General features: G+C 54.2%; 1 protein-coding gene across 4 annotated transcripts in view; it reads right to left on the bottom strand.

The window, feature by feature from the left end:
• Positions 1-500: 500 nt before the first annotated feature.
• The window catches only part of SRRM3 (serine/arginine repetitive matrix 3), an 85,390-nt gene continuing 58,383 nt past the window's right edge, over positions 501-27,507 (bottom strand). For 2 of the 4 annotated variants that reach the window (XM_055392825.2, XM_055392823.2), the window contains exons 6-16: positions 27,042-27,071; positions 26,538-26,600; positions 26,371-26,406; positions 23,142-23,192; positions 22,487-22,591; positions 20,408-20,585; positions 6,009-6,370; positions 4,905-5,129; positions 4,676-4,813; positions 4,175-4,253; positions 501-2,173 (exon numbers count right to left, since the gene is read on the bottom strand). In XM_055392825.2, coding sequence (XP_055248800.1) covers positions 1,961-2,173; positions 4,175-4,253; positions 4,676-4,813; positions 4,905-5,129; positions 6,009-6,370; positions 20,408-20,585; positions 22,487-22,591; positions 23,142-23,192; positions 26,371-26,406; positions 26,538-26,600; positions 27,042-27,071 — 1,480 coding nt within the window. In that variant the 3' untranslated portion in view covers positions 501-1,960. Of the gene's footprint in view, positions 2,174-2,287; positions 2,363-4,174; positions 4,254-4,675; positions 4,814-4,904; positions 5,130-6,008; positions 6,371-20,407; positions 20,586-22,486; positions 22,592-23,141; positions 23,193-26,370; positions 26,407-26,537; positions 26,601-27,041; positions 27,072-27,507 lie in introns of all 4 variants that reach the window. The other 2 variants (XR_008681424.2, XM_055392824.2) reach the window with 2 other exon arrangements.

Here is a 27,507-nt window from a genome sequence, read left to right on the forward strand (position 1 = left end):
CACAGTCACTGAGCTGAGGACTGTCAGAATATTTCATGCCCACCTTATCTCAGCTGTGTGTCACATGGCTGGGAGGCACAGGAGCCAGGATGCATGCCTGCATGCTGCCTCAGGCTGTGTCCCAACCACTCTGCAACACCCCACCATGTTGTGAGGGTCCCCTGTGCCTATGTCCACCCTGTGTCTCCTCCCTCTACCCCATCCCCACCCACTGCTGAAGGTAGCCTGGGTGTGTGGGCTCAGGCAGCCCACCCCGTGGGATGTTCAAAGTCCACCGGGCCTCCAGGCTGGGAGGAAGGTCTCTTTGGGTCCCTGTTTTAGCCTCAAGCTCAGAGGCAGGGGGATAGACACACTGGCTCCTGGATGCCAGCTCTTCTCTCTGGGGTCCCAAGGAGCAGTCTGAGCCTTTCGCCTCCCTCGGAGGAAGACCCCAGCCCCGCTGCCCTCCTGAATCTCCCGGGATGACAACATGCACAGAGGCCTGGTCTCACCACCTACCATCCGGGAACCAAGGGTTTTATTCGAGTCCAATTTTTATCCGCACTGCGGAGAAAGAGGGAGGGGGGACATAGAGAAAGCGGGGAACCCGGACCAGACCCCAGACCCCTCCCCCGACTGGAGCCTGGGGCATCTGCCTGGTTGGGCCAAGGAAGACTTCATGAGATCCCTGAGGGCCCCAGGAGGAGGGGGCTGGGAGCAGCAGAAGAGGACTGGGGGCCACTGCTTCCCCATCGACGCCCCAGGCCAGGGCCCTCAGTCTCTTTCCTCCCCTCCCTTCTGAGGGCTGTAGCCTCCATCTCTACAGAGGCTCGGCTGGCCATGACCCCATCAGACTCCCAAGGTACTCCCTTGGCAGGTCCAAAGCACATGTTATCCTATGCCTGTGACCCTGGGCTGCCATCCAGCCCACGTCCCAGACCACAGGCACACGCTGCCCTCCTCTTGGGTGGGGCTGGGGGCACTGCTGACCTGTCAGCTGCTCCCTCCCCAGGGACCCGTCTCCACTCCCTGGGGGCTGCTCAGTCAGTGAACGACTTTGCTTTTTCTCTTTCCTACAGATTCCACCTCCCATCTACCCCTTTCCTCTCCCACCTCTTGACCTGAACCCCTTTTAACCTCAGGGTCAAATGTACCTGAGGTCTGTACCCCCCACCTCTTGTCATGCAGAAGTCATGGCTGGTAGGACCTTGGCCCAGGGCATGGGGTGAGGAGAGCCTGGCCTGGAGAGGTCAGACCAAGAGTGAGGTGCCTAGCTCCCCAGGCTGGGATTTTGGGGGCCACCCGTCTGGGCACTCCTGGGTCAGTGGAGGAGCTTGGGGGAGGCTGTGGGGCCAGCCACCAGCCCTCAGCCAGGGTCCTCCTGCAGCCAGCTCAAAAGGATGCAGCTCCCCAGCTTGGATGGGGGTGCACCAAGGGTTAGGCTGTTCTTCCTTCTGTCTAGCTCCGATCCCACGTGCTGTACCACCTCCTTGTCTGCCCAGTGATAAGAGAGGAGTGGAGGGAGCTGTGTAGTGCGGAAGAGGGGCTCCCAGGGCTGGCACCTTGCAAGGTGTCCCTGGCTGCACTGAGCTAAGGTGAAGTGACAGAGCAGATCATGGACTCTGGTACCATCCACCGGCAGCAGTCCCAAGCCTGGTGAGTTGGCATCAGCAGGAAGGGGGATGGGGAGATCCCTGTGTTCGTAACGGCTCTTTGTTCCCTGGGCACAGTGGGTGGACAGGAGGTGGGAGAGGACACCCGTAGAAGCAGCACATCTGGCTTCTCCTTGTCCACTGGATGCCCACCCTCAAAGTCTTCCCCGGTCCCATCTGCCCGTGCACTGGCCCTGAGACCTCTTTGTAGCCTTGGGGGCAAGGAGATATAGCCCCCTCCCCACTGGGGTCCTGGGGCCCGCCCCTCGCCTCTCCCAGTGCCAGGGGGGCACCAAGCTGAGTCTGTCTGGGCTCAGAAGCCCCCGCTCTCAGAGCTGCTCCGGCTGTGGTAGCTGGGACTGGGGGTCCTCGAGGGGCTGCGTGTCCGGCTGCGGGTCCCATGGCTGCGACTGCTGTAGCTCCCGTGGCTGTGGCCAGGGCTGGGGCTGCGGCTGTGGCTCCGGGTCGAGTAGTCGCTGCTCAAGCAGCTGGAGGAGGAAGAGGGGCTGGGCCGGTAATATGGAATAGGACGCTTGCGGGCACTGCCGGGAAGAAAAAGCTGATTACAGGCCATCCCAGGCCCCGAGCCCCATCCCAGCAGCGGCCAGGGCTTCCTGCCTCAGTTTCCCCTGAGCCCTGGCCTTAGAGACACCTGCCTTCTCCAAATGGACTCTGACGGTCATTGGTTACTTGCAAATTCCATGTTGATCATTTTGCTTTTCTTCACCTATCTGCAGGGAAAGGAGACCATGTCTCTGCCCGATCCGAACACCTGCTAATAAATACTTGTTGAGGCTGGGCGCGGTGGCTCACGCCTGTAATCCCAGCACTTTGGGAGGCTGAGGCGGGCGGATCACTTGAGGTCAGAAGTTTGAGACCAGTCTGGCCAACATAATGAAACCCTGTCTCTACTAAAAATACAAACATTTGCCGGGCATGGTGGTGTGCACCTGTAATCCCAGCTACTTGGGAGGCTGAGGTGGGAGGATCGCTTGAACCCCAGAGGCGGAGGCTGCAGTGAGTGGAGATTGTGCCACTGCACTCCAGCCTGGGTGACAGAGTGAGACTCCGTCTCAAAAAAAAAACTTGTTGAATGAATGAAACTTGCAAATGTGGACAGCTCCCATCACCCAAGCTGGCGTGTAAGTGTCTGTGACTACGTCCCAGCCCTGCCTCTCTGTTCCCCTGTCCCCTCTGCAATCAAGGAATTTGTTGCTTTCAGGTCACTCGAAAGGAACAAGGAGGGGAGTCCTGGCCGCTGCTCCCCATGCCCACGGTCCGGTCCAGTCCCGCCGGCCCCACTCCTCACTCAGCTACCTCCCGCTGGCCCAGAGTTAGTTGGAAGCCAGGAGGCTATGACCCAGAGAAGAGAAAAGAGAGGTTAAGGGGCAACACTGCCCCGTCGCAGGGTTAATTCTGAGGAACAAAACAGGTGTACGTTAGTGGAGGAGGAGGCAGCCTGGGAGAGGGGCTGAGTGGGTGCCAGGTGGAAGGTGTGAGGGCCTGGCCTACGGGCAGGGTGTGTGACCTGTCTGGGGACGTCCCTAGCCTGGTGAGTTGGCATCAGAAGGAAGGGGGGACGCAGGAAGATCCCTGGGTTCAAAATGGCTCTTTGTTCCTTGGGCACGGTGGCTGGACAGGAGGTGGGAGAGGACATCCGTTAGAAGTAGGACAATTTGGTCGGGCGCGGGGCCTCACGCCTATAATCCCACCACTTTGGGAGGCCAAGGCAGGTGGATCACCTGAGGTCAGGAGTTTGAGACCAGCCTGACTAACATGGTGAAACCCCGTCTCTACTAAAAATACAAAAAAAATTAGCTGGGCGTGGTGGTGGGTGCCTGTAATGCCAGCTACTTGGGAGGCTGAGGCAGGAGAATCACTTAAACCTGGGAGGTGGAGGTTGCAGTGAGCCGAGATTGCACCATTGCACTCCAGCCTGGGTGACAAGAGCAAAGCTCAGTCTTAAAAAAAAAAAAAAAAAAGAAGCAGTAGCACAATCTGGCTTCTCCTTCAAGGCGGTCTGGCTTTGAGCTCTGGGGTAATGCCCACCCCGTGCTTCTTGGTTACCAAGGACTAGGAGGGACTAGTTTGATAATCATACCCTGTTAGAACTGAAAAGATGCTCACGAAACCCTGGTTATTGTACAGATGTGGCAACCGAGGCCCAGAGAGGCACACCGATCTCCCAAGGCTGCCCAGCAAGGCAGTGGCAGAGTTGGGCTCAGAACTTTTTGCCTGTGTTCCCCCCAACCCCCTGCCAGGGTAATCTAGGGCTTCAGGGTGATTTCCACAAAGGCAGACCATAATGTCACCCGGAGACCCAGGCCCAGACAGTTCCAGTCCTAGCAGAGAAACTGATCATGGCTTCACCAGCCACGCCCTGGGCACAGCCCCACAGCTGTGTAGGGCAAGGGGGTGTGGCTGGCTCCTCTGACAGCTGCCCCAGAGACCAGACTGCTGTGCCGCCTCCTCCAAATCCCCCAGGTTAGTGAGAAAGAGAGAGGCAGACAGACGGACAGCTGACCAGGGCCAGACCAGCTCACTTGGGCATCTCCCAGGCAGCCTGTGCAGAGGGGTCCGCCTGGCCCCCAGGCTGACCACAGGCCACTCAGCAGGCTGGACCTTGAGATAAAGGAGAAAAGGAGACATCATTGTCCGGAGACGGATGCAGGGAGGGCGGGAGGGGCTCCGGAGGGATGGCGGGACTCTTGCAGAGCTGAATTCCATGCCGGCTGCGGCCCACCCAGACCCAAGTACAGAGCCCCTTCCCCTTCATAGGCCCTCAGGCCCCCACCGTGGCCCTTCCTTCTGCGTGGCCTCCTGCACCTGTCTCTCTGATAGACCCCAGCACCTCCAGTTCTAGCCCCCTCCTCCCCTGGCCCCCTACCCTGGCAGAACCCACTCATTGTCCCTTAGCCCCCCCTCCCATCCCCGTGCCAGGTTCAGTGGATCCTCAGAGAAGGTCCCCGGGCCGAGGTCTCTGTCCCTGATCCGGGTCAGCGGCCCCAGCCCTGCGCCACCGGCCCCCCCAAGACCCTCCATACCTGGTGATGCGCCGCGGCTCCATGAAGCTTGGCGAGTCCCGGCGCCGCTTGCGGATGGGCGAGTAGCTGCGGGAGCGGCGCCGGGCGCGGGCGGCCTCGGCCTCAGAGTGCCTTGCGCGGCCCTCGCCGTCCTTGTCCCTGCGGGGCCGGCGCGAGGTAAGTGAGCGACGCGGCCCGGCCGCTCCACCCCGCCGCCCGCCCCGTCGGCCCGGTCCGGGCGGGCACTCACCGGCTGAGGGGCTTCTTGGGCGACGGCGAGCGGCTGGGGCTGCGGGGCCGCTTCTCCGCGGAGCGCGAGCGAGATTTGGAGGGCGAGCGGCTGGAGCTCCAGGAGCGGGGGTGCGGGCCGGGGCTGCGCGACGAGCTCTTCCCTTCTGGGCCGCCGCGCCGGCCGTGCGCGCCCGGGGACGGAGAGGTGCTGGCGGGCCGCGCGCGCGGGGGCCGCTCCTTGGCCCTAGAGGAGGGAGACGTAGCGGGATAGGGCTCAGCGACCCGGAAAGGGGGCTGGGGGCGGGGAGGGTTCCCTGGGGCGGGGCTTAGGGCGGAGGGGCGGGGTCCGTGTAGTTTGTGGTCAGTTCACGCGGAGTGCGCAGTGAACGCGGAGCCTAGTGAGGGGCAGGGGTCAGTTCAGGCGGAGCCCCGTGAGGGGGCGTGTTGGGGGAGATCAGTGGAGGAGATTGTTCTGCGGGATGGGGGGAGAGTGATCAGTAAGCGGGGAGCCTCATGGGAGGAGAGGGGGTTCCCTGGGGGCAGTGATCAGTAAGGGGAGACGGATCAGTTGTGGGGAGGGGTCAGGATAACCGGGGGTAGCTCAGGGTGGGGAGGGAGCTCCCTGGGGGGTTGGCATCAGTGGAGGGAGAACTCCGTCGGGGGGCTGGGATCAGTGTGGGGAGGGAAACTCCCTGGAGTTTGGAGGTCAGTGGAGGGAGGGTAACTCCCTAGAGAGAGTTGGGGTCGTCGAGGGAGGGAGCCCTGTGAGAGGGGAGTTGAGATCAGTGTGCGGAGGAAATCCATGGGAGGATCCATGGGGTCCATAGGGGTTTGGGGTCCGTGGAGAGGGAGGAGAGCTCCGTGGGGGGTTGAGATCCGTGGGGGGTAGTTCAGTGAGGAGGGGTTGGGATCCGTGGGGGCATAGATCAGTGGGGAGGGTGGGATCCGTGGGGGGTAGCTCATGGGGGGGTGGAATCCGTGGGGGTAGCTCGGTGGGAGGGGGTTGGGATCCCTGGGGGGTAGCTCAGCGCGGGGAGGGATCCCGTGGGCAGGGATCCGCTAGTGGAGGGGAGCCCTGTGCGGGGTGGGGGCGGGAGTCCAGCTCCGGGTCCAGCACGCTCACCGTTTCCCGTGTCCGCCGTGGCCTCGCTCAGAGCCGGGCTCGGGCCCGGGGCCGGGGGCGCCGCCGCCGCTGCCGGAGTCGCTGCTGGAGCGGGCCCTGCTGAGCGAGCGCGACGAGCCCCGGGGGGGTGCGGGCCGGGGGCGCCGGCGACCCCTGCGGCGGGGCGCGGACGCCGAGGACCGCGAGCGCCGCCGCCTACGCCGCCGCCGCCGCCGCCTGCCCGCCCCGCCCGCCGCGCGGCCTCCGCGACCTTGGGACGACGGCGCCGAGCGCGGGCTCGGGCTCTCCTTCCCCCGCGCGGGCGGCGTGGGTGCGGCGGCCGCCGCCTTGTCACGGACCCTGGGCGAGGGCGAGCTGGGCTTCTGACGGGGAGAGAGGCAGACAGGGCACGGAGGGGGGAGAGGGAGACGAGAGAGACAGAGACAGAGAGAGAGAAGAGAGGAGACAGACAGACGGGAGAGAGAGAGAGAAAGAGACAGAGACAGAGAGAAAGAGGAAATAGGGAGAGACAGAGACAGAAAGAGAGGAGAGAGAGAGAGAGACAGAGAGACAGAAAGAGAGCGAGAGCCAGAGAAAAAGAGACGGAGAGAGAGAATGAAGAGAGACGGGAGAGAGGGAGAGAGGAGAGACAGAGAGAAGAAAGAGGGAGAGAGGGAGGAGGCAGAGAAGAGAAAGAGGAAGAGAGAAAAAGAGCAGGAGAGAGACAGAGTGAGAGGGAGAGAGATGAGAAAGAGAGAGGGCGAAAGAGCGAGGGTGAGAGAGGAGAGAGCAAGGGAGGAGAGAGGGAGGAGAAGGAAAAAAGGGGGGAAGAGAGAAGGGGACAGAGACAGTGAGAAGAAGAGACAGAGGAGAGACGGGGGTGGGGGAAGAGAAGAGAGAGAGAGGAAGAGAGAAAGAGCCAAGAGAGAGAAGGATGGAAGCCAGGGAGAAGTTCGAGAAACAGAAAAAATCCAGACAGGCAGGGGACAAGAGTGGGGGCAGAGAGAGGACAGAGCAAGAGGAGCGAGAAGTTGGGGTGAGAGAGCGGGCGGGTGGGGTGGGGGGAGAGAAGGAGAGAGGGCTTTCACCGGGCCCGAGCCGGGGGCTGCCAGTCCCGGAGCATCGCACACACGGTTCCCCGCGCCTGCCCTGCCTCTGCCTCTCCTGGGTGTCCACCTTCTGGCCTCAACAGTGCAGCTCATGCAGGGTTCTTGGCATGCAAAACACAAGAGGGACGGAGCGGTGGGGGGCGGGGGCCAAAGGGGGAGGGGCTCCAGGACAGGCATCGGGGCTGGCATTGCCCCCCGATGGGACGGACGATTCCCGGCAGAGAGAAGAGAGAGCGGCACCGGGAGCGGGGCCAGGGCCAGCCCACCAGGCCGGACCCCCAGCGCTTGGGGGTGGGCGAGGGGATGGAGGGGGTGGGGGCGTCACACGGCACACAGATGGGGGAGGGGGCGAGGGGGACAACTGAACTCAAAACTGAACCGAAGAAAGGGAGGAAAAACAGAAATAAAAAAACAAAATCCACAAATGTCATTAGATACCGAAAATCAAAAACAATATCTGATCCTGGGGAACCTGACATTTTTCTGTTAATATTTTTCTTTGTTTTCCGGCCCTGCAGAGAGCTTTGGAGCTGTCAGTAGCACCCGACTGTCTTTCTGTTTCTCTCTTTTCTTTTTCTTTTTCTTTTTTTTTTTTTTAAGTTCTGATTTTTAAGTCCCTCTTGGTTAACGTCCACTTACCAATAAAGTGGCACTTCCTCCTTTAGTAGGTAAGGTGTGTAAGAGAAGGGAAAAGTGTGGTAGTATAAGTTCATCATTAGATTCACAAAAATGCAAGAGAGAGATAGAGAGAGAGAGAGAAACGCAACCACCCCATTCTAGGCCTGAGAAGAGGCCACGCCGCCTCTGGAGGAAGGGCTGGCAGCGCCCGGCTCCTGAGTGGGCAACTCTTAGGTGACCGCTGGATAGAGATGGCAAATGTTTTTCCAAAAGTGGAGTTAGGACACAAGGATTGGGACACAGAAAACCAGGAAGGGCATCTGGCACCATCAAAAGGGCCCTGGTTGGGATTCAGGAGTCTGAGAGCCTGCCTCTATCTCACCAAGCGACCCTGGCCACGTCACTTCCCCAGTCTGGGCCTCAATTTCCCCATCCACAAAATGAGAGGGTTGGCTTTTGCTTCCTGATGTCCCTTCCAGGGCAAAGATTCCAGGATTCTCTGCATGCCCCCTGCCCGCCCTCCCTGTCTCCCTCCCTACACAGAGCTGATCCCTTCTCCTGTCCTTGGCCCTCCATCTAGTAGCAGTTGACTGTCCTTGTCTGTTTGTAGGTCTGTTCCTCCCCGAAAATCCTCCGATCACCACTACCAACTTGACTTTTAGCACCTCCAGGGCAGATGTGGTATCTGATTCACCTCTGTAACATCACTTTTTATCACCGAACTTGGCGCCTAGTAAAACTTTGATTCTGTTTGCTAAGGAAGGAAGAGAGTCCTAGAAGCCAGGTGGTGCCTGGACCAAGCTCTTTTGGCAGGCTGTTTCTTTTTTCTTTCTTTTTGAGAAGGCGTCTCACTCTGTCTCTCAGGCTGGAGTGCACTGGCGTGATCTGGGCTCACTGCAACCTCTGCCTCCCGAGTTCAAGCAATTCTCCTTCCTCAGCCTCCCAAATAGCTGGAACTACAGGCGTCTGTCACCACATCTGGCTAATTTTTGTATTTTTAGGAGAGACGGGGTTTCACCGTGTTGGCCAGGCTGGTGCTGGTCTCGAACTCCTGACCTCAAGTGATCCTCTGTCCTCAGCCTCCCAAAGTGCTGGGATTACAGGCGTGAGCCACCGAGCCCGGCCACTGGCAGACTGTTTGGATGAGAAGACAAAAGATGCTGCCACCTCTCAGGGCACCTTGCTGCTAGGGACTGGAAGGAGCACGGTTTCCTTGGCATGGCCCTGGGTGTTTCCTGCAGAGGGCAAGGTGCTGTCCAAGCCTTTCCCTGCAGGGCTGGAGCTGAGCTGAACATGGAGGTAGACCCAGGAGGTTAGCCTCATTGGTGAAAAGGCACAGATGGCTCCTGATTGGTGCCTGAAGCAGCCAATGAACACTAGCCATAGCTGCCCAAAGCCAATCAGGCCATGAAGACCTCTCCTGGGAGAGCTTAATGTCTCCATTTGGGGCAGAGACAGGCATAAGTGGGCACAATGGATATTTCCTGGTTTTGGGGTGCCCCTCTGAGCACCCCTGACTCTCCTGATCACAAGCTCACCCCTCACCCTAGGCTAGGAGAGTTGGAGGCTGGATTGGCCCCTCTTTCATTTTTATTTTTTTATTATTTTTGAGACAGAGTCTCGCTCTGTTGCCCAGGCTTGAGTGCAGTGGCACGACCTCAGCTCACTGCAACCTCTGCTTCCCAGGTTCAAGCGATTCTTCTGCTTCAGCCTCACAAGTAGCTGGGATTACAGGTGCCCGCCACCACGCCTGGCTAATTTTTATATTTTTAGTAGAGACAGGGTTTCGCCAAGTTGGCCAGGCTGGTCTTGAGCCCCTGACCTCAGGTGATCCACCTGCCTCGGCCTCCCAAAGTGCTGGGATTACAGGTGTGAGCCATCGTGCCCGGCCTTGGGTTGGCCCCTCTGAGATGGCAGTTGTGTTCTCAACAGGAGACCATCAGCTCCCCTAACACATACTCCCCCCACTCCAGGAGGCAGCCAGGCAGCCAGTGCCCCAGCACTTTCAAGCGCCCCCAGCCCACCATTCTTTTCCCTCAACAGGAGGCAAATGAGAACTTCTCTGGGATTTTTATATTTGCAGTTTCTGTCCTATACCCTGGGTCGTCAAAGAGTGCAAAGTGAACACATATGAGGTGGGGGAAGCTTGGGAGTCAATTCACAGTAGTGCATAACTCAAGCTGACACTAGTCTCCTTCTTTAAGAAATCTTTGCTTGCTACTTTGGTTAGGGGAGGCAGCACAGCAGGGCAGAGTACGGAACTTAGGAATCAGCCTGGCTGTGAACCCTGGCTCCAACTCTGGAGTTTGAACCTGAGCCAGCTACTTCTTCTTTTTCTTTTCTTTCTTTTTTCTTTCTTTCTTTCTTTTTTTTTTTTTTTTGTTGTTGTTTATTTGTTTTGAGACAGAGTCTCACTCTATTGCCCAGGCTGGAGTGCAATGGCGCGATCTTGGCTCACTGTAACCTCCACCTCCCAGGTTCAAGTGATTCTCCTGCCTCAGCCTCCTGAGTAGCTAAGGGATTACAGGCGTGAGCCACCATGTCAAGCTAATTTTTTTTGTATTTTTAGTAGAGATGGGGTTTCACCACGTTGGCCAGGCTGGTCTCGAATTCCTGGCCTCAAGCGATCCACCTGCCTTGGCCTCCTAAAGTGCTGGAATTACAGGCGTGAGCCACCCCGCCTGGCCTGAGCCAGCTGCTTCTGACTCAAAGAAAGGAGCCAACGGTAGGCGAGGAAGACCACAGGCCGTGATGGGTCCTTCCCACAGATACTGCAGAACCCTCCTGACTTCCCACTACATTATGCTGAGAGTGGGATGGGAGTGTTAGGAGCAAAAAGGGTCTAGGTTGGATGGCTGTTCACCCCCATCATGGTCCTGTCCCCTACCATCAAGGTCCAAGCCCCCAAGTCCAATCCCCTGTGCTGATCCGGATCCTTCCTGCCTGCTATTTTTGAAGACCAAGTTCTTCCCCACTTCCTTCTCATCTCCTCCAAGTCACGGGCCTGCCATGGCCCAAGATGATAGTCACTGGAAAAGTGGAACACCCTGGAATCAGCCCTGGTGTGAGTTTGTTGTGAGACCTTAAGGCAGTCACCTGACGGTGGGGAGCCTCAGTTTCCCCATTGGTAAAATGGGGATAAGCGGAGTCTTTGCTGGGTCAGCCTATATTGGGGTTGGGAGACTTTTCAGAGTACAACCAACTCATGGTCCTTTCACAGGGTCAGAGCAGTGCAGGAAGGACTGGGGGACCCTATGGGGTGTCCACCAAGTACCAAGATGGCAGAGGATGGGAGGAAGGCACCTCTCATGTCCTTCTCCACCCATCCCTCTGGAAGTCCTCAGGAAGGGGTCACCATGCGCCTGCCAGAGTCTGAGCCTCGTCCTCAGCTTGGCTGGGTCTCATGCTTCCTGGGAAGATCCAAGGCCAAGCACTATGGGATTTCATAGGATGCTCAGAGACCTCTGAACCTCCCCTCCAGGAAGCTGCTTTTTGTGCCTTGGTGCCTCTTGCAGGGATCACCTCTCCCCACCTCCCACCCACAGCCTGGCTAATGCCTACTGGCATCCCTACCCTCAGCTCCAGGGCGCCTTTTCCAGGCTGCATCACGTCCGCTCCTCTATGATCCCATAGAACCTGGTTCCTTCCTTCTGTATGGACTCTGCCAGGCCGTGCTAGCCAGGGGGCTGCCGTGGTGAGCAGGAGCTTCCCGCTCACATTTCAGCTTTTCCCCTCTCATCATGCTCAGTGGTCTTCGTCCGTCCTCCATCCTGGGAGGCCCAGGTCTGCCTGCCTCTCTCCTGGCATGGACATCCAGATGGGGCCTGGCACAAAGGAGGTGCTGGGCACATGTCTGCTTAGTGTGTGTGGGAACGAATGAATGAGTGAGTGAGTGAGTGAATCAGGAACCTCGCCTGCCTCTGAGCCCTGTTCCCAGGAGCCCCTCCTCTCCTTTTTACGACTTGCTACCTGACATGTTTTCTTTTGCTTGTGTAATATATATATATATATATATATTTTGAGATGGGGGTCTGGCTCTGCTGCCCAGACTGGAGTACAATGGTGCAATCATAGCTCACTGCAGCCTCCAACTCCTGAGCTCAAGTGATCCCCCCACCTCAGCCTCCTCAGTAGCTGGGTCTACAGGTACACACCGCCATGTCTGGCTATTTATTTTATCTTATTTTTAGTAGAGATGGGGTCTTGCTGTGTTGCTCAGGCTGGTCTCAAACTCCTGGCCTCAAGTGATCCTCCTGCCTCGGCCTCCTAAAGCATTGGGATTACAGGCATGAGCCACTGGGCCCAACCTTTGGGTAAGAAATTTCTGAGGGTCAAGTGGAAAAGATGGTGGAAGGGAGTAGCAAGGGGCAGTGTGTTCACCTGGTCCTGGTACTCTGAAGGACAAGAACAGGTAAGCACCTGAGATGTTTTACTCTTGCTTCCTTTGAGGACTTAGACGACCACCCAACTCGTGGGTCCCTGGTCATATCAGAAACTCCTCAAGGACGGACCCTCCTCTTCCTCATGGGGCTTCAACACAGTTTCTCCTGTCAGATCACCAGCACTTTCCTTCTTTTCTTTTCTTTTTCTTTTTTTTTTTTTTTTTGAGGGAGCAGGGACTGAGTCTCGCTCTGTTGCCCAGGCTGGAGTGCAGTGGTGCAATCATGGTTCACTGTAGCCTCAAATTGCTGGGCTCAAGCGATACCCCTGCCTTAGCCTCCTGAGTAGCTGGGACTACAGGTGGTACCACCTCCCCTAGCTTGCCCTTTCTTCCTTTCCAAGAGCCACTTGCTGTCTGCCCTCCTGGCACCACCCAGTGTTGAGGAGGATGCTCTGAGTGGGTGAGCTCCCTGACACCTGCCTCCGGGATAAACATGGGGTGGGGTAGGGATGAGTGGCTGGGCCTTCTCTTTTCAAAGCTGAAGATGGAAGCCCGTGGAGGCCTCATAATGGTTGGAATGCTGAATGTCTTTTTCTTTTTCTTTTCTTTTTTTTTTTTTTTGAGACTGAGTCTTGTTCTGTCACCCATGCTGGAGTGCAGTGGCACGATCTAGGCTCACTGCAGCCTCTGCCTCCCGGGTTCAAACGATCCTCCTGCCTCAGCCTCCCAAGTAGCTGGGATTACAGGCATGTAACACCATGCCCGGCTAATTTTTGTATTTTTAGTAGAGATGGGGTTTTGCCATGTTGGCCAGGCTGGTCTCAAACTCCAGACCTCAAGTGATCCACCCACCTCAGCCTCCCAGAGTGCTGGGATTACAGGCGTGAGCCACCGCACCTGGCCAGAATGCCAAATTTCTGTAGCTGCTCCCAGGTGGGAAAGGAAACAGTTTAAAGGGCAGGGGTGCGGAGGTGGGGTCCCCTAGGGTCCACCTCTGACTCTAGTACCCTCAGTGTGGCTGGATGAGCCCTGGGCTGGGAGTCACAAGTCCCAGGACCTAGTCCTGGTTCTGCCGCTGCACCCTGTGGGCCCCTAGTCCCTGCTGGCTGTTCTTTTGGAATCGTTCTGCTCTGAGGGTTCACATTAAGCTGCTCAAATTCAGAAGATGGAAGGATGCTGAGGGTAGAAGGAGCCCCTGTCTGGGTTGGATCATGGACCAGGCAGTGGGCAGGTAAATTACCTGTAAATTACCTCACAGAGACTTTGCTAAGTAGGCCTTCTAGGTCTCAAACCTGCTCCTGGCCAGCTCACTGCCCTGCCCACTGCCACCCCAAATGAATCTACTATTGCACCCAATAGATGGAAGCTGGAAGCTCAGTCCTGGTGCCCGTTGCTCCTCCAGAGCCCTGCAGCTCCCACCCCAAAGCTCCATCCTGCAGCCAGGGAAGGACTTGAGGAAGCCCAGAGTTCCGTTTGGCCCAGTAGGCCCCCGAGGATGGGATGGGGCTTTTCCCTTGTGCCTGACCTTGGCCAGAACTTCCTCCAGGATCTGAAGGCCGGGAGGCCCCGCACTGGCTCCTCTGTCACTGCCTTTTGCCCGAAAGGGCCCTGAAGGCCAGCGGGGTGACTGAAGTCCCAGGGGCTGGCAGGGATGAAGGGTGAGGAGGGGCTTCGCAGCTACTCCAGACAACAGAAATCAAATTGGCTTCACTGCAGCATACAGTTCAGGAAAGAAACACAAACTTGGAATGCTAAACCACACAGAAATGCATTCGGACAACAGAATGAGAAAGAAGGCGTGAAGGAGGATTTAGGGGTGGAAGTCAGGGATGGAGAGGAAGAAGGAGGGAACAAGGAAGGTGGAGAAGGAGGGGAGATGGGCTAGAAAAGTTGGTCGGGGAAAGTCAAGAAAACCAAATGACAAACCAGGAAACATAGCTTTGTAGCTCATTTGAAGAAAGTGCAAGTTACAAATGAGTAGTCACTAAAATAAAGAAAGAAAAGGGAGGAATATGAAACCAACCAGGGCAAGATTGAGAGAAAGAGAGAGAAAGAAAACCACATTCAAACCAAGCAAAGTGGCAGGGCTTATCTGGAGATGGGAGCGAGAGCGCACAGCGGAGCTGGGATACCTACCTTCTCAGTGCTCAGGGACAGGAATGCAATAATAAAAAAGAAAAGAAGGTCTCCGCATTGGGAATGCAGAATGGGGGAAAGACAGTGACCCTAAACTGTGCTCCCCCTCTGAGCCAGTAGATGGGTGGCCAATGTGGCTTTTGTCTCATCCCAGGGATGGGAGGGGGCTCTTGCACGGCCATTTCTGTTTGCTCTTTTTTTTTCCTCCTTTTTAAACAATGGGTTCCACTAGCCAAGCTTTCTTTATTGTTCAAACAACAGAAAACCTCCATAGAGCATGCAGGAAGCAGCTGATGGAAGAGAACCACAGGGTGGGCTACAGAGGGGCTGGCGGCATGGGAGAGAGGCCCATGCGGGGGGAGAGGGATGGAAAGGAAGAGAGAGAGAGACAGGAGGCAGACAGACAGAGAGACAGACGAACAGACAAAGTCAGGCAGAGATAGAAATGGGAAGAGAAGGAGAAAGAGAAACAGAAAGACAGAAACAATGACAGAAGCAAACAGAAACAGAGAGTCAGGAAGAGAGAAAGGCGCCCCCAGACAGAAAGAGGAGACAAGCACTGTTTAAACAAGGCCAGTCGGAGTGGACAGATGGGTGAAGGGAAAACGCGCATTTAAAAGGGAAGGCAACCACAGAGCCGATCTGGAGGAGTGACCCTGCCTCAGGTCAGTCCCACTCCTTTCCCTCTGGCTTTGGCATCCTTTTAGCAAAATTCATCCCTTTTGCCTTTTTCTGTTCCTGGATAAGGCAGGTCAGGGGGTGCCTTGGCACCTCTTCTTGGGGGTCACCCGAGGCTGCCCATTACATGATAAAATTTGGACCACAGGGAGAAGCCAGAGAGAGCCCCAAGGCCATGATCCTGAGCCTTCTCTGCCACCCTCACCTAAGGGTGTCACCTTCCAGGCAGCCCCGGACACTGTAGGGTTTTTTGTTTTTTGGGGGTTTTTTTTTGAGATGGAGTCTCGCTCTGTCACCCAGGCTGGAGTGCAGTGGTGCGATCTCAACTTACTGCAACCTCTGCCTCCTGGGTTCAAGTGATTCTCCTGACTCAGCCTCCCGAGTAGCTGGGACTACAGACAGGAAGATAGCTCACTGTAGCCTCCAACTCCTGGGCTCAAGTGATCCTCCCACCTCAGCTTTCCAAGTAGCTGGGATTGTAGGCATGCACCATCACATCTGGCTAATTAAAAAAAATTTTTTTTTTTGTAGAGATAGGGGTCTTGCTATGTTGCCCAGGCTGATTTCAAACTCCTGGTCTCAAGCGATCTTCCTGCCTCGCCCTTCCAAAGTACTGGCATTACCGGCATAAGTCACTGTGCCTGCCCCATCCCCTGAAACTTCTAACGCTAGAGACTTCTAAGGTGAGCAGGTGGCCCCTGGGACAGGAATGCAATAATAAAAAAGAAAAGACGGCAAACTCTGTATACTCTTTCTGGGCCTTGGGAGGGTGAGCCTAGCACCAGGTTGTGCTGGTGGGGGCTGGAGAGAGGCCAGTGAAGGCACCAGGTAAGACTGGACAGGAGGGCTTGTCCCAGGAGGTCTCCTGATCAGTATCTTCCTCTTTCATCCTACATTGTGTGACCTTGAGTGACTCTCTTCCCTCTCTGTGCCTCGATATTTATTTCCCCACATGTATGAACTGTGAGGGTTTAAGGTTCCCTGAGTCACAGAAGCAACAATCATATGAGTTTCTGTAATGTGGGGGCCACCTGCACCCGGGTCTCTCAGTGTAGGCAGACCTTGGTCTAGGGACATGAGAGAGCAGGAAGCTGATTTCTGGATGGGTCTGATGGGGGAAAGCAGGAGCTGAGACAACCAGCAACCACCTCCCAAATCCTCCTTCTGCTCAGGGCTCCTGGACTGTGCTTCCCATTTTCCACCCTCTCCACAGCTTAGCTGGAGTCTAGAGGTCAGAGTCAGAGGGCTGGAGTCTATTTTTTGTTGTTGCTGTTGTTTGTTTTGAGACAGGGTCTTGCCCTGTTGCCCAAGCTGGAGTACAGTGGCGCAATCATGGCTCACTGCAGCCTCAAACTTCTGGGTTCAAGCAATCCTCCTGTCTCAGCCTCCTGAGTAGCTGGGATTACAGGTGTATTCCACCATGCCCAGCTTTTTCTTTTAAATTTTTGTAGTGACAGGGTCTTGCAGTGTTGCCCAGGCTGGAGTACAGTGGTGCAATCATGGCTTACTGCAGCCTTGGACTCCTGAGCTCAAGTGATTCTCCTCCCTCATCTCCCTCAGTAGATGAGACTATAGGCACATGCCACCATGCCTGGCTGATTAAAAAATATATATATATTTTTTGTAGAGATACAGTCTTGTTCTGTTGACCAGTCAGTCTGGAACTGCAGGCCTCAAGTGATCCTCCTGCCTCAGCCTCCCAAAGTGCTGGGATTACAGGTGTGAGCCACTGCGCCCTGCCTGGGGTCTACTTTTGGATCTACCTCTAAATAGCTGTGTGACCTTGAGCCAGTCACTTGACCTCTCAGAGCTGCAGTTTCTCCTGTAAGCATCAGAACCCAGAAAGTCCTGTGGGGTTCAACCATCACCTGGGATGGGCCAACAAAGGGGTTTGTTGGGAGTAACCACATCACTGGCCTCAGTCTCGAGATCAAGATGGATTTTTTTTTTTTTTTGAGACAGAGTCTCGCTCTTGTCATCCAGGCTGGAGTGCAATGGCACAATCTCAGCTCACTGCAACCTCTGCCTCCTGGGTTCAAGCGATCCTCCTGCCTCAGCCTCCCAAGTAGCTGGGATTACAGGTGCCCACCACGCCTGGCTATTTTTTTTTTTTTTTTTTTTTCCCGAGACGGAGTCTCACTCTGTCACCTAGGCTGGAGTGCAGTGGTATGATCTCCGCTCACTGCAACCTCTGCCTCCCAGGTTCAAGTGATTTTCCTGCCTCAGCTTCCCGAGTAGCTGAGATTACAGGCATGCACCACCATGCCTGGCTAATTTTTTTGTATTTTTAGTAGAGACGGGGGTTTGCCATGTTAGCCAGGCTGGTCTCGAACTCCTGACCTCAGGTGATCTGCCCGCCTCAGCCTCCCGAAGTGCTGGGATTACAGGTGTGAGCCACCATGGCGGGCCGAATTTTTGTATTTTTAGTAGAGCTGGGGTTTCACCATGTTGGTCAGGCTGGTCTTGAGCTCCTGACCTCAGGTGATCCGCACCCCTCGGCCTCCCAAAGTGCTAGGATTACAGGTGTGAGCCACTGTGCCCAGCCCAAGATGGAATTTTTTGCTTGCCTGAAGTGTCTCAGCTAAACTCTGCCAGGTGCCTTCAGACCTCTCCTTCCTCTACAGTTTCCTAAGGATCTGAGTCTGAGGTCTGACACTGATGGTCCTGAACAGCCTGTCCTGCTCCCTGTCCCCTGTGTCCAGCCCATTATACTAAACTGAACCGAGGAGTAGCAGCAAGCTCCAAGAAGCTCCCTGGGCAACCCAGGACAAGTCTCTTCCCCTCCCTGGGTCTCCCGCTTCTCTCCAGCTTCCTGGGGAACGCAGCAGCACAGGCTGCACCACTGTAGTTAATTTAAAATCTGCGGCAGCTCCAGCCTGTGCCTGGAGTTGAAAGGAGGATTTGCTGCCGCTGCTGACTTGGCAGGAGCTGTTGGTGTGGGAGTGATTTTTTTTTTAGAGTTATCTTCCCTTTTAAATTCAGATTACAAAGGAAAAAAAAGTATATAGAGATGTGTATATGATTAATGTTCACTTAAAATTCAAAAGCCATCTCTGCATTAAGAGGAAAGGTTCCCACAGTAACACACACAAAAAGAAAATTCTAGAACATAGAAGATAGAAAAAAAAAAACCCAGAGAGATAGTTTGCATTTCTGTACATTAAAATAGGGGGGAAAAAAAGAAAGGAAAAGGAAATAAAAACAAAACAACAGAAAAAGTTACATAAACTTGCCCACCCTCTTCCCTCACCAGCTAAACAAGAAATGGAATCACAGTATTACCACGTTTCAAATGGGAGGCTAAAAAACAAACAAAAACATAGACGGGGTTAAAAAATGTTGAGCTTTCCTTTTTTTCCGTTTGTTTCTCTCTCTCTTTTTTTTCTTTTCTTTTTTTTTAAAGGTATCGTCCAAGAATACCACCCCCAGTATTTTTTCCCGAAGACGGTTTCGTTCATGGTAAAGTCTGGGACCCCTCTCCCATCCCCCATCTCACTTTTCTGCATATGAGCGAGAACTAGCCTCTTTTGACTCCTCAGGGGTCTTTTTAAGGCAGAGAGGCAGGGATCTGAATGCAGGTTTGAGACCCGGGATGCTCTGAAGTCCCAGATCTCCCAGGGCCCCAAGGGTGAGGGATAGGATTTGGGGACCATGCTTGGTGAAAGGAGTCACAAAATGCCGTCTCCAAGAAAACTCCCAGGGCTGTGCCAAACTAGAGTCCCATGCTGGGAGGGAGACAAGATGTGGGTACTTCAGAAGCTCCCGCCCCAAGGCTGGTGGCTGGGTCCCCTTCCCCGACTGCCCTATCCTGGGGATGCCTAGATGCTGTGGCCATTTTGTCTGCATTGGGGAGGGGGTGGAGGTGGGATCATTGCTCAGGACTCCAGGGCTGGAGAGAGGACCAGAGGTACGAAGGGACCCACTTCCAGCCCTGACTTCAGAGAACCTGCATCTCTGTGTCTCTTGGGAGGCCCCAGAAGGGTGGATGAGAAGCTGGCAAAAAGGTGTTTCGGGTCCTGTGCTCTTGGGACTCCATGCCCACAGGGGTGGGGGATGGTGGGTGCCCCTCTTGTGGGTTGTTAATCCTCTCCAGCCTCTGCCATGCTACCCTCAGCTACCTCTGCCTGCCCTCAACCCCCTCCCAAGACAGATCCGGGGACATCAGTGTCATCCTCCCTGCGCGGCCCAACCAAAATCCCCAGAGCCCAGGAGCCTGGTGCCTGGTCCAGGTGGGACAGTCTAGAGACAGGTAAATGTCCTTCAATAAAACTTAACCTTGAGACCAAGAGCCTTCAGTCAGCTGCCCTTGACTTTCCTCTCTGAGGCCGTGGGAGTAAAGGGTGTTTGAGAAAAGAAAGGGAGTGAAAGGAAACAGCCAAAAATCAAAATGAAACTGACCAACACGTACATGTTTGCTGCTGAGACCTGAGGTCTGGGGAGGGGCAGCTCTCCCACTCCCAGCTGAGGCTTTGGGGTTGGGTGGGGGGCAGTCTGCGGGTCTGGGAAGGAACCTGCAGGCCTCCCCACCCCAAGCCACCCCCCCACCCACCCCAGTGCCCCTGCCAGCACTGCAGCCCCCTCTCTCTGAGGGGTCTCAACTGTGTACTCTATAATCAACAGACCAGAAGGGGATGTGGACCTTCCCTGGGGTCTGGGAGAAGCCCCAACCCAGGCCCAGCCCATCCATCTGGGGACAGGCTGAGACGTCTCTCTCCTCTGCCAGCTCCCCCATTGCACCTGCCTGTAGGTCTTCGGGCATCTGTGCCCCTCTTGGAGGAAGGGTGGGGACAGTTTTGGGGGTGTTGGTGTGGGGTCTCTGAGGCACCCTGGCAGGTGCCTCAGGAGGGTGGCCGTGGGAAGAGGAGCCGGCAGGTTTGAGACACCTGTCCAAGTGTGGGCGGTGCCTGGAAAAGGGCAGAGTCTCCTCAGAGCAGGGACTTTAGAGGGCAGAGGGACTGAGATGGGGGAGGGGGCTGAGGGAGGGAGGGGCTGGGGAGAAGATTGAGGGAGGGGGAGGGGGGGTGCTCAGAGGTGGGGCCAGGGCTTGGTGGGAAGAGGGAGACTCAGGGCCCAGGTGGTGCCCAGTAGGGGGTCCTGTCTCTCGAATCCTGCTCCTGCCTGGGACTCCTATCAATGTCCATGCCCCTCCCACCCTAATATGCCTGGGGAGGGCACGAGACCCTGAATCCTCCCCAGCCCTGTACCCAACTCAGTGCCCCGCCGTCAACCCCCCTCTGGCCTTCAGTTTGCCAAGCGCAAGGGTGGCCCAAGACCGCAGGCGCCCCTCACCCTGACACCAGGGCCAGGTGGGCGCAACGGCCTAGCACTCCCGGCGGCTCCCGAGCCAGGACGCCCCCAGCGGGGAGCCGAGGAGGGAGGAAGCGGCCGCCCCCGCCCCCATGCCACACTTATCGCCCCCTGCCCCGCTGGCTACCGGCCCGACCACGCACGGCGCAGCCCGCGGCGCGGGAACCCTCCGCAAAGCGAAGCGTACGTACATCGGGCGGGCTGTGCGCCGAGCCGGGGCGGCCCCCGTGCGCTCCGCTCCGCTGCCCGCTACCGCCGTTCCGCTGGGGCGACCCCCATCCGCTGCCGCCCGACGGGGAAGGCGACCGGCTTCCGCTGGACCGCTGGCTGCCCGTCTTTCGCCCTTCGTCTCGGTGCTTGGGGCTCAGCCTGGGGTTAGGCGCCAGGAAGAATGGGGGAGTCGGCGTGGGACACCCGCTTTGCAAGCAGCGCCTCCTCTTTCCCCCTTCCCCAGCACGGGGAAAGAGAGCAGCCCCCCACCTGCCTTTTCACCGTGCTGGGAACCTTTCCACTTAGAGAGGGCTTGACCAGGGTGAGCCAGCGAGGCTGTGCCTCGATTTCCAATTCAGGCGGAGGCTTAGGGGCCTTAGGGCAGCTCTTCCTCAAGTTATCACTCCCCCGGTAAATTTCTCTTTTTAAAAATTATTATTAGGCTGGGCTTGGTGGCTCACGCCTGTAATCCCAGCACTTTGGGAGGCCGAGACAGGCGGATCGCTTGAGGTCAGGAATTCGAGACCAGGCTGTTCGAAATGGCGAAATCCCATCTCCACTAAAAATACAAAAATTAGTCGGGCATGGTGGTGCACGCCTGTAATCTCAGCTACTCGGGTGGCTGAGGCTGGAGAATTGCTTGAATCCCGGAGGCGGAGGTTGTAGTGAGCCAAGATTGCACCACTGCTCTCCAGCCTGGGCAACACAGCAATACTCGTCTCAAAATATATATTATATATATAAATATATATAATATATAAATATATTAAATATATATTAATATATAACATAATTAAATATAAATATATAAAATATATAAATATTTATATATTAAATATAAAATATATAAATATTTATATATTAAATATAAAATATATAAATATTTATATATTAAATATAAAATATATAAATATTTATATATATTTTATATTTAATATATAAATATTTATATATTAAATATATAATATATAAATATTTATATATTAAATATATAATATATAAATATTTATATATTAAATATATAATATATAAATATTTATATATTAAATATATAATATATAAATATTTATATATTAAATATATAATATATAAATATTTATATATTAAATATATAATATATAAATATTTATATATTAAATATATAATATATAAATATTTATATATTAAATATATAATATATAAATATTTATATATTAAATATATAATATATAAATATTTATATATTAAATATATAATATATAAATATTTATATATTAAATATATAATATATAAATATTTATATATTAAATATATAATATATAAATATTTATATATTAAATATATAATATATAAATATATAAAAATATAAATATATAAAATATATAAATATTTATAATATGTATATATAAATATAGAAATATATTAAATATATTATATATAAATATTAAAATATATATCTATATTTATATAGATATATATATATAAATTAAAATATATACATATATTAAAATATATATTAATATATATTAATATTTATATTACAATATATTAATATTTATATTAATATATTAATTAATATTTATAGCAATGTATATTAATATTTATATTAAATATGTTAATACTTATATTAAAATATATATTAATATTTATATTAAATATATTAATATTTATATTAAATATATTAATATTTATATTAAAACATATATTAATATTTATATTAAAATATATATTAAATATATAAAAATATAAATATTAAATATATAAATATATATAAAATTAAATATATATAATTATATATATAATAAAAGTAATAATAATTATTATTACTTTTAATTAAAGAAAGAAGTCTATGTTGCCCAGGCTGGTCTCGAACTCCTGGCCTTAAGCGATCCTTCTGCCTTGGCCTCCCAAAGTGCTGAGATTACAGCAGTGAGCCACCACACCTGACCACCCCTGATAAACTTCTACCCACCGATGAATTGACATTCTGTCCACCAGCCCTGCTCCCCAGCCCTTGGGGGTGTTTAATCTGCAACCCTCATCCCCCACCAGGAGAAAGCCTCCCAGAGGCCCAGGCCTACCTGCTGGGAGATCTGGAATCACTGTAGTGGGAGGAGAGAGAGGGGCTGTGGGAGCTGCCACTGCTATGGCGATGAGACTTCCGGCCTGGGGACTCTGTGTGAGGCCTGGCGTGGATGAGGGAAATCAGCCTGTACCTCAATTCTGCCCCCCGTGATCCCCCCAGCCCCCAAGTTGCCCAGCCTCCCACCAGGATCCCAGTGGAACCCTACTGAAAGCCAGTGTTCATCAGTCCCCTAAAGTCTCCTATAAAAGGTACATTAGCAGTGTTGGTGCTGGCTGCAGAGCCTATCTGGTCCATATGGGTCATCTGTGAGAATTAGGAAAAGGCCCCCTTTTCTCTAGACAACCCCAGCCTCCCAAGACCCCCCTCAGCCCTCACCAGGTGATCCTGGGACTTGTGGGGTGGGAGGAAGGAGGGTGGAGGAGTCACGAGGACTGGGCTTGGAAGGACCCTGGATTGGAAGGCAAGAGGCCTGGGTTTCGGTTCAAGCTCTGACTCAGCAAGAGCCCTTGGCTTCCTTTCTAGATCTTAATTTTTCCATCTGGACAAAATGAGCTACCTTTAATGGCCTGATTCTGTGATTCTAAAAGGCCTCGTTTGCAGGGGCGGGAGGGAGAACGAATGGGGGGCTGGAGAGTAGGGAGGGCGCTTACCTCTTCTTCTCTTTGTTCTTCTCTTTTCTTTTGCACTTGGAGCTTCGAGATCTGCAGAGAGCAGAGACCACAGTGATGGTGTGGCCCGGGGAGGGTGTGGCCTTCGTGCCCTGGAGCCTGGGTATACTCAGGTGTGGATCTGAGATTTGTTCCACTCTAGGACCTAAGCCCCATGGCTGGCGGGGACTTTTCCATCCTACTCCACCCCTTTGTCCCTTTCACTCAGCCAAAGCTCCGGCCTTCCTCCTCCTGGAAGTCCTGGCCCGTGAACACCTCCCTGGGTCACAAATGCTGCCCAGTCTGGGAGGGCCACAGAAGTGTGGCTGGCCCCAGATAAAGTGGGGTGCTATAGCCGGGCGCGGTGGCTCACACCTTTAATCTCAGCACTTTGGGAGGCTGAGGCCAGTGGATCACTTGAAGTCAGGAGTTTGAGACCAGCCTGACCAACATGGAGAAACCCAGTCTCTACTAAAAATACAAAATTAGCCAGGCGTGGTGGTGTGTGCCTGTAATCCCAGCTACTAGGGAGGCTGAGGCAAGAGAATCACTTGAACCTGGGAGGCGGAGGTTGCGTGAGCTGAGATCGCGCCTTTGCACTCCAGCCTGGGCAATAAGAGTGAAACTCCATCTCAAGAAAAAAAAAAAAAAAAAAAAAAAAAAAAGGCAGGGGTTGCTGTTTGCAGGTGTGGCAGCCTCAAGCCTTAGGTCTGGGCCAGATAGAAATGGTGATTTGCTCTTGTCTTTTGGTACTGGACTTGGGACATGCCCAATACTCATTCCCTTGAGTATTGGGGTGTGGCCTGATAATCATACCTCCTGTGCCCCCTTCCTCCGTGTGCTCCCAGACTGGCCCAGCCCTAGGCCAGCTCACCAGGGGTTTAGGAAAGAAATGCTTTCCCAAGGGCATGATGTCCCTGCCTTTTTTTTTTTTTTTTTTGTCTTGAGACGGAGTCCCGCTCTGTTGCCCAGGCTGGTGTGCAGTGGCACAATCTCAGCTCACTGCAACCTCCATCTTGCAGGTTCAAGCAATTCTCATGCCTCAGCCTCCCAAGTAGCTGGGATTACAGTTGCCTGCCACCACATCTGGCTATTTTTTGTTTGTTTGTTTGTTGTTTTAGTAGAAACAGGATTTCACCATGTTGGCCAGGCTGGTCTCGAACTCCTGGCCTCAAGTGATCTGCCCACCTCAGCCCTCCAAAGTGCTGGGATTACAGATGGGAGCCACCGTGCCTGGCCAATCTCCCTGCTTTTGAATGACATCTCTGGATCCACCTCCAGGGCTGCCCCCTCCCAACTCCCACAGCTTCCTGTCACATCCCATCCAGCCCTCTGGGGCAAGCCCCCCAACCCAGCACCCTCTACCTTTGATGAAAGGCCTGAGAAGCTTCTGGTTAGCCCTCAAAGGTCTCACCCAGCCCCAATCCTCAGCCCCATCCTCCCTGGTGCCAGCAGATCCCTTCAGTCCTTCTGACCCCAAAACAAAGCCATACTAAGGAACACAGAAATGTGCTCCCACAGGAGCAGAGTGACTGCGGGGAAGGCCCGGAGGCTATGGGTTTGGGTGCTGGAGCCTGCTTTGGGCTTCAGTCTCCCCATTGGAAGCTGGTCTATTCCTAGTTCACTTTTAGGACCTGTCCAGGAAGGATGGGAGCTGGCCAGAGGGTGTGTGTAAGCTAATGGTGGCCACTTGGGGGCAGTAGGGACCCACACTGATCCATAGACACTGGGAGGCCAGGGGAAGATGAAAAATTGGGGACATTGGAGGGGCAGGATTAGGTGTTTATGTAGGCTCCTCCCCTACTTGGCAAATTCCCATTACAAAGAAGGAACTCCAGACTCTGCCCTTCCTCTGGGCTGCTGGAAGGGGGTCTGGCTCTGATGCCACCTCTGGAATGTGACTGCCCCACAACTTCCTTCCGAGCTCTCCTCTCCTCTTCTTTCCCTTTTCCCTTCTTTTCCTTTTCTTTTCTTTCTTTCTTTCTTTATTTTTTTTTGAGACGGAGTCTTGCTCTGTTGCCCAGACTGGAGTGCAGTGGTGCGATCTCAGCTCCCTGTAATTTCCTCCTCCCAGTATCAAGTGATTCTCCTACCTCAGCCTCCCAAGTAGCTGGGATTACAGGCACCCGCCACCATGCCCAGATAATTTTTGTATTTTCAGTAGAGACTAACTATGTTGGCCAAGCTGGTCTCAAAGTCCTGACTTCAAATGATCCAGCCACCTCGGCCTCCCAAAGTGCTGGGATTACAGGCATGAGCCACCACACCCAGACTTTTTTTTTTTTTTTTTTTTTTTCTGAGACAGAGTCTCGCTGTGTCACCCAGGCTGGAGTGCTGTGCACTCCACTGCAATCTCTTGGCTCACTGCAACCTCCGCCACCCGGGTTCAAGTGATTCTCCTGCCTCAGCCTCCCGAGTAGCTGGGATTACAGGCGCTTGCCACCACACCCAGCTAATTTTCGTATTTTTAGTAGAGACAGGATTTCACCATGTTGACCAGGCTGGTCTCAAACTCCTGGCCTCAAGCGATCCACCTGCCTCAGCCTCCCACAGTGCTGGGATTATAGGTGTGAGCCACCGTGCCTGGCTCAAGCTGTTTTCTGCTTTCTCAGCAACCCTCTTCTCCTGCACCACTCTGCCTCCACCTGGACTCCTGCCTTTCACTTCCTCTCCCCTCCTCCAGTCCACCCTGAACAAGCCACTGCCCTGCTCAGAGCTCCCCCACACTAACCCCCAGCCCTCCTGGGTGGAGGATGGCTCCATAACCTGGCAGTCAAACCTGTTGGGAGGCTAGCACCTGTCCCCAAGAAACTCTACCTCTAGCCACAGCTCCCCGACCCTGCCTCCTATCCATGGAGCCCTCCCAGCTCACAGAGGTCCTCCTGCCTCGCGAGCTGTTTCCCTGCAAATTCAGGGTCTCGGTGTTTCTGCTTGTCTAACCGGCACCTCCACAGACAGACACACCCCTTGGGCATTGGACCTGCCATGTTGTCTAGAAATTCTTGGGGTCACCATGTCATGGCTGATGCATGGGGCAGGCAAGGGTTGCAAACAGTTGGTTTTCATGCTCCTTCTCCACTGCCCTGTCCCCGCAGCCTGGCTCTGGGAAGGAACCCTGGAGCTGAAGGATGGAGCCCTGTGGGATCCTCAAAACCCCCTCCCATCATTGTGTCCTTTGGGCTTTGGTCCCTTAAGGGACCACTGACCATGTCCTCTGCAAAGCGCCGCTCACCTGTGCCGTCTCTTCCTCCGGGACCCAGAATCAGACCTGTAGGGTGATAAAGGAGTTCTCTTGAGCCTGCCTGGGGTGGCCCAGGGGAGACCTATGGAGGGCCACAGCCCTGGCCCTGGGCCCCACGGGAGGAAGAGGAGGCCCCAGGGTGGGGGCAGCAAGGGTACCTGTCTCGGCGATGCTTCTTCACACTCTTCTTCTTCTTGCGGAGGGGTGAGGAGCTCCCACAGCTGTGGACACAGGGAGGTGGGCTCTAGTGAGCTGGGGTGGGGGGTGGGGGGCTGGAAATGGCCGGAGAGACCTGGGTGCTTGGGACATTGAAGCTGGAAAGGGAATTCCAGGCCAGGAAGCCCAAGGTCACTTGTACAGAGTGACCCGAGGCCCCAAGGGTCGCCAAGGTCCCTCAGGGTAGTTGATGGCGCTGCCTATGTTGTCCCCAAGTCACCCTTCCAGCCCCCCTGGCATTGTGGGCAAAGATAGTTTCAAACCCAGAGGTCAGAGGCTCCAACGGTGGGATTCATGGCCTCTGTAGGGGCAAAACTTGCACCTTGGCAGTGTCCAGGTGCAGGCCCTGAGGGTCCAGGCCTCCGGCCTCTGGGGGATGGCCTTGGAATCTCTCCCACCCACAGACATCCCCCGCCCCGGCCCCAGCCAGCTCTGTCCCCACTGACCTGCATTCGGACTCCAGTCTCCTCTTTTTGCTGAGGGCAGATGCCAGGAAGAAAGGACAGACGGATGGATGGGGTTAGTTGGGGCCCCAGACACTTGCCAGGGTCTCACGCAGGACAGGGGAGGGTGGACAGAGAGATTCGGGGATGGCAGATGAGGCCCCTCCTCCCCAGGGCCACTCGCACTAGTGTTGGGGGGCACGGGACCCCTGGGAGGGCAGAGGCGGACTGGGAGCAGGTGCTGGTAACACACAGGCCCGGTCAGTGAGTCTGGCTCTGGGGGATTCAGTGAGAGGCAGGTGCTAGAGAAGGGCTCAGTGAAGGGCGGATCCCAGATAAGGGGAGGGGCTCGATGAGGGGTGGGGCCTAGTGGGGAGAGGACCTCGATGAGGGGCGGGTCCTAGAGAAGGGGAGGGGCTCGGTGAGGGGTGGGCCCCAGAGAAGGGGAGGGGCTCCTTGGGGGGCGGAA

This window comes from Gorilla gorilla, chromosome 6 (assembly GCF_029281585.2).
Source record: "Gorilla gorilla gorilla isolate KB3781 chromosome 6, NHGRI_mGorGor1-v2.1_pri, whole genome shotgun sequence".
In the NCBI taxonomy this organism is placed as follows: Eukaryota; Metazoa; Chordata; class Mammalia; order Primates; family Hominidae; genus Gorilla; species Gorilla gorilla.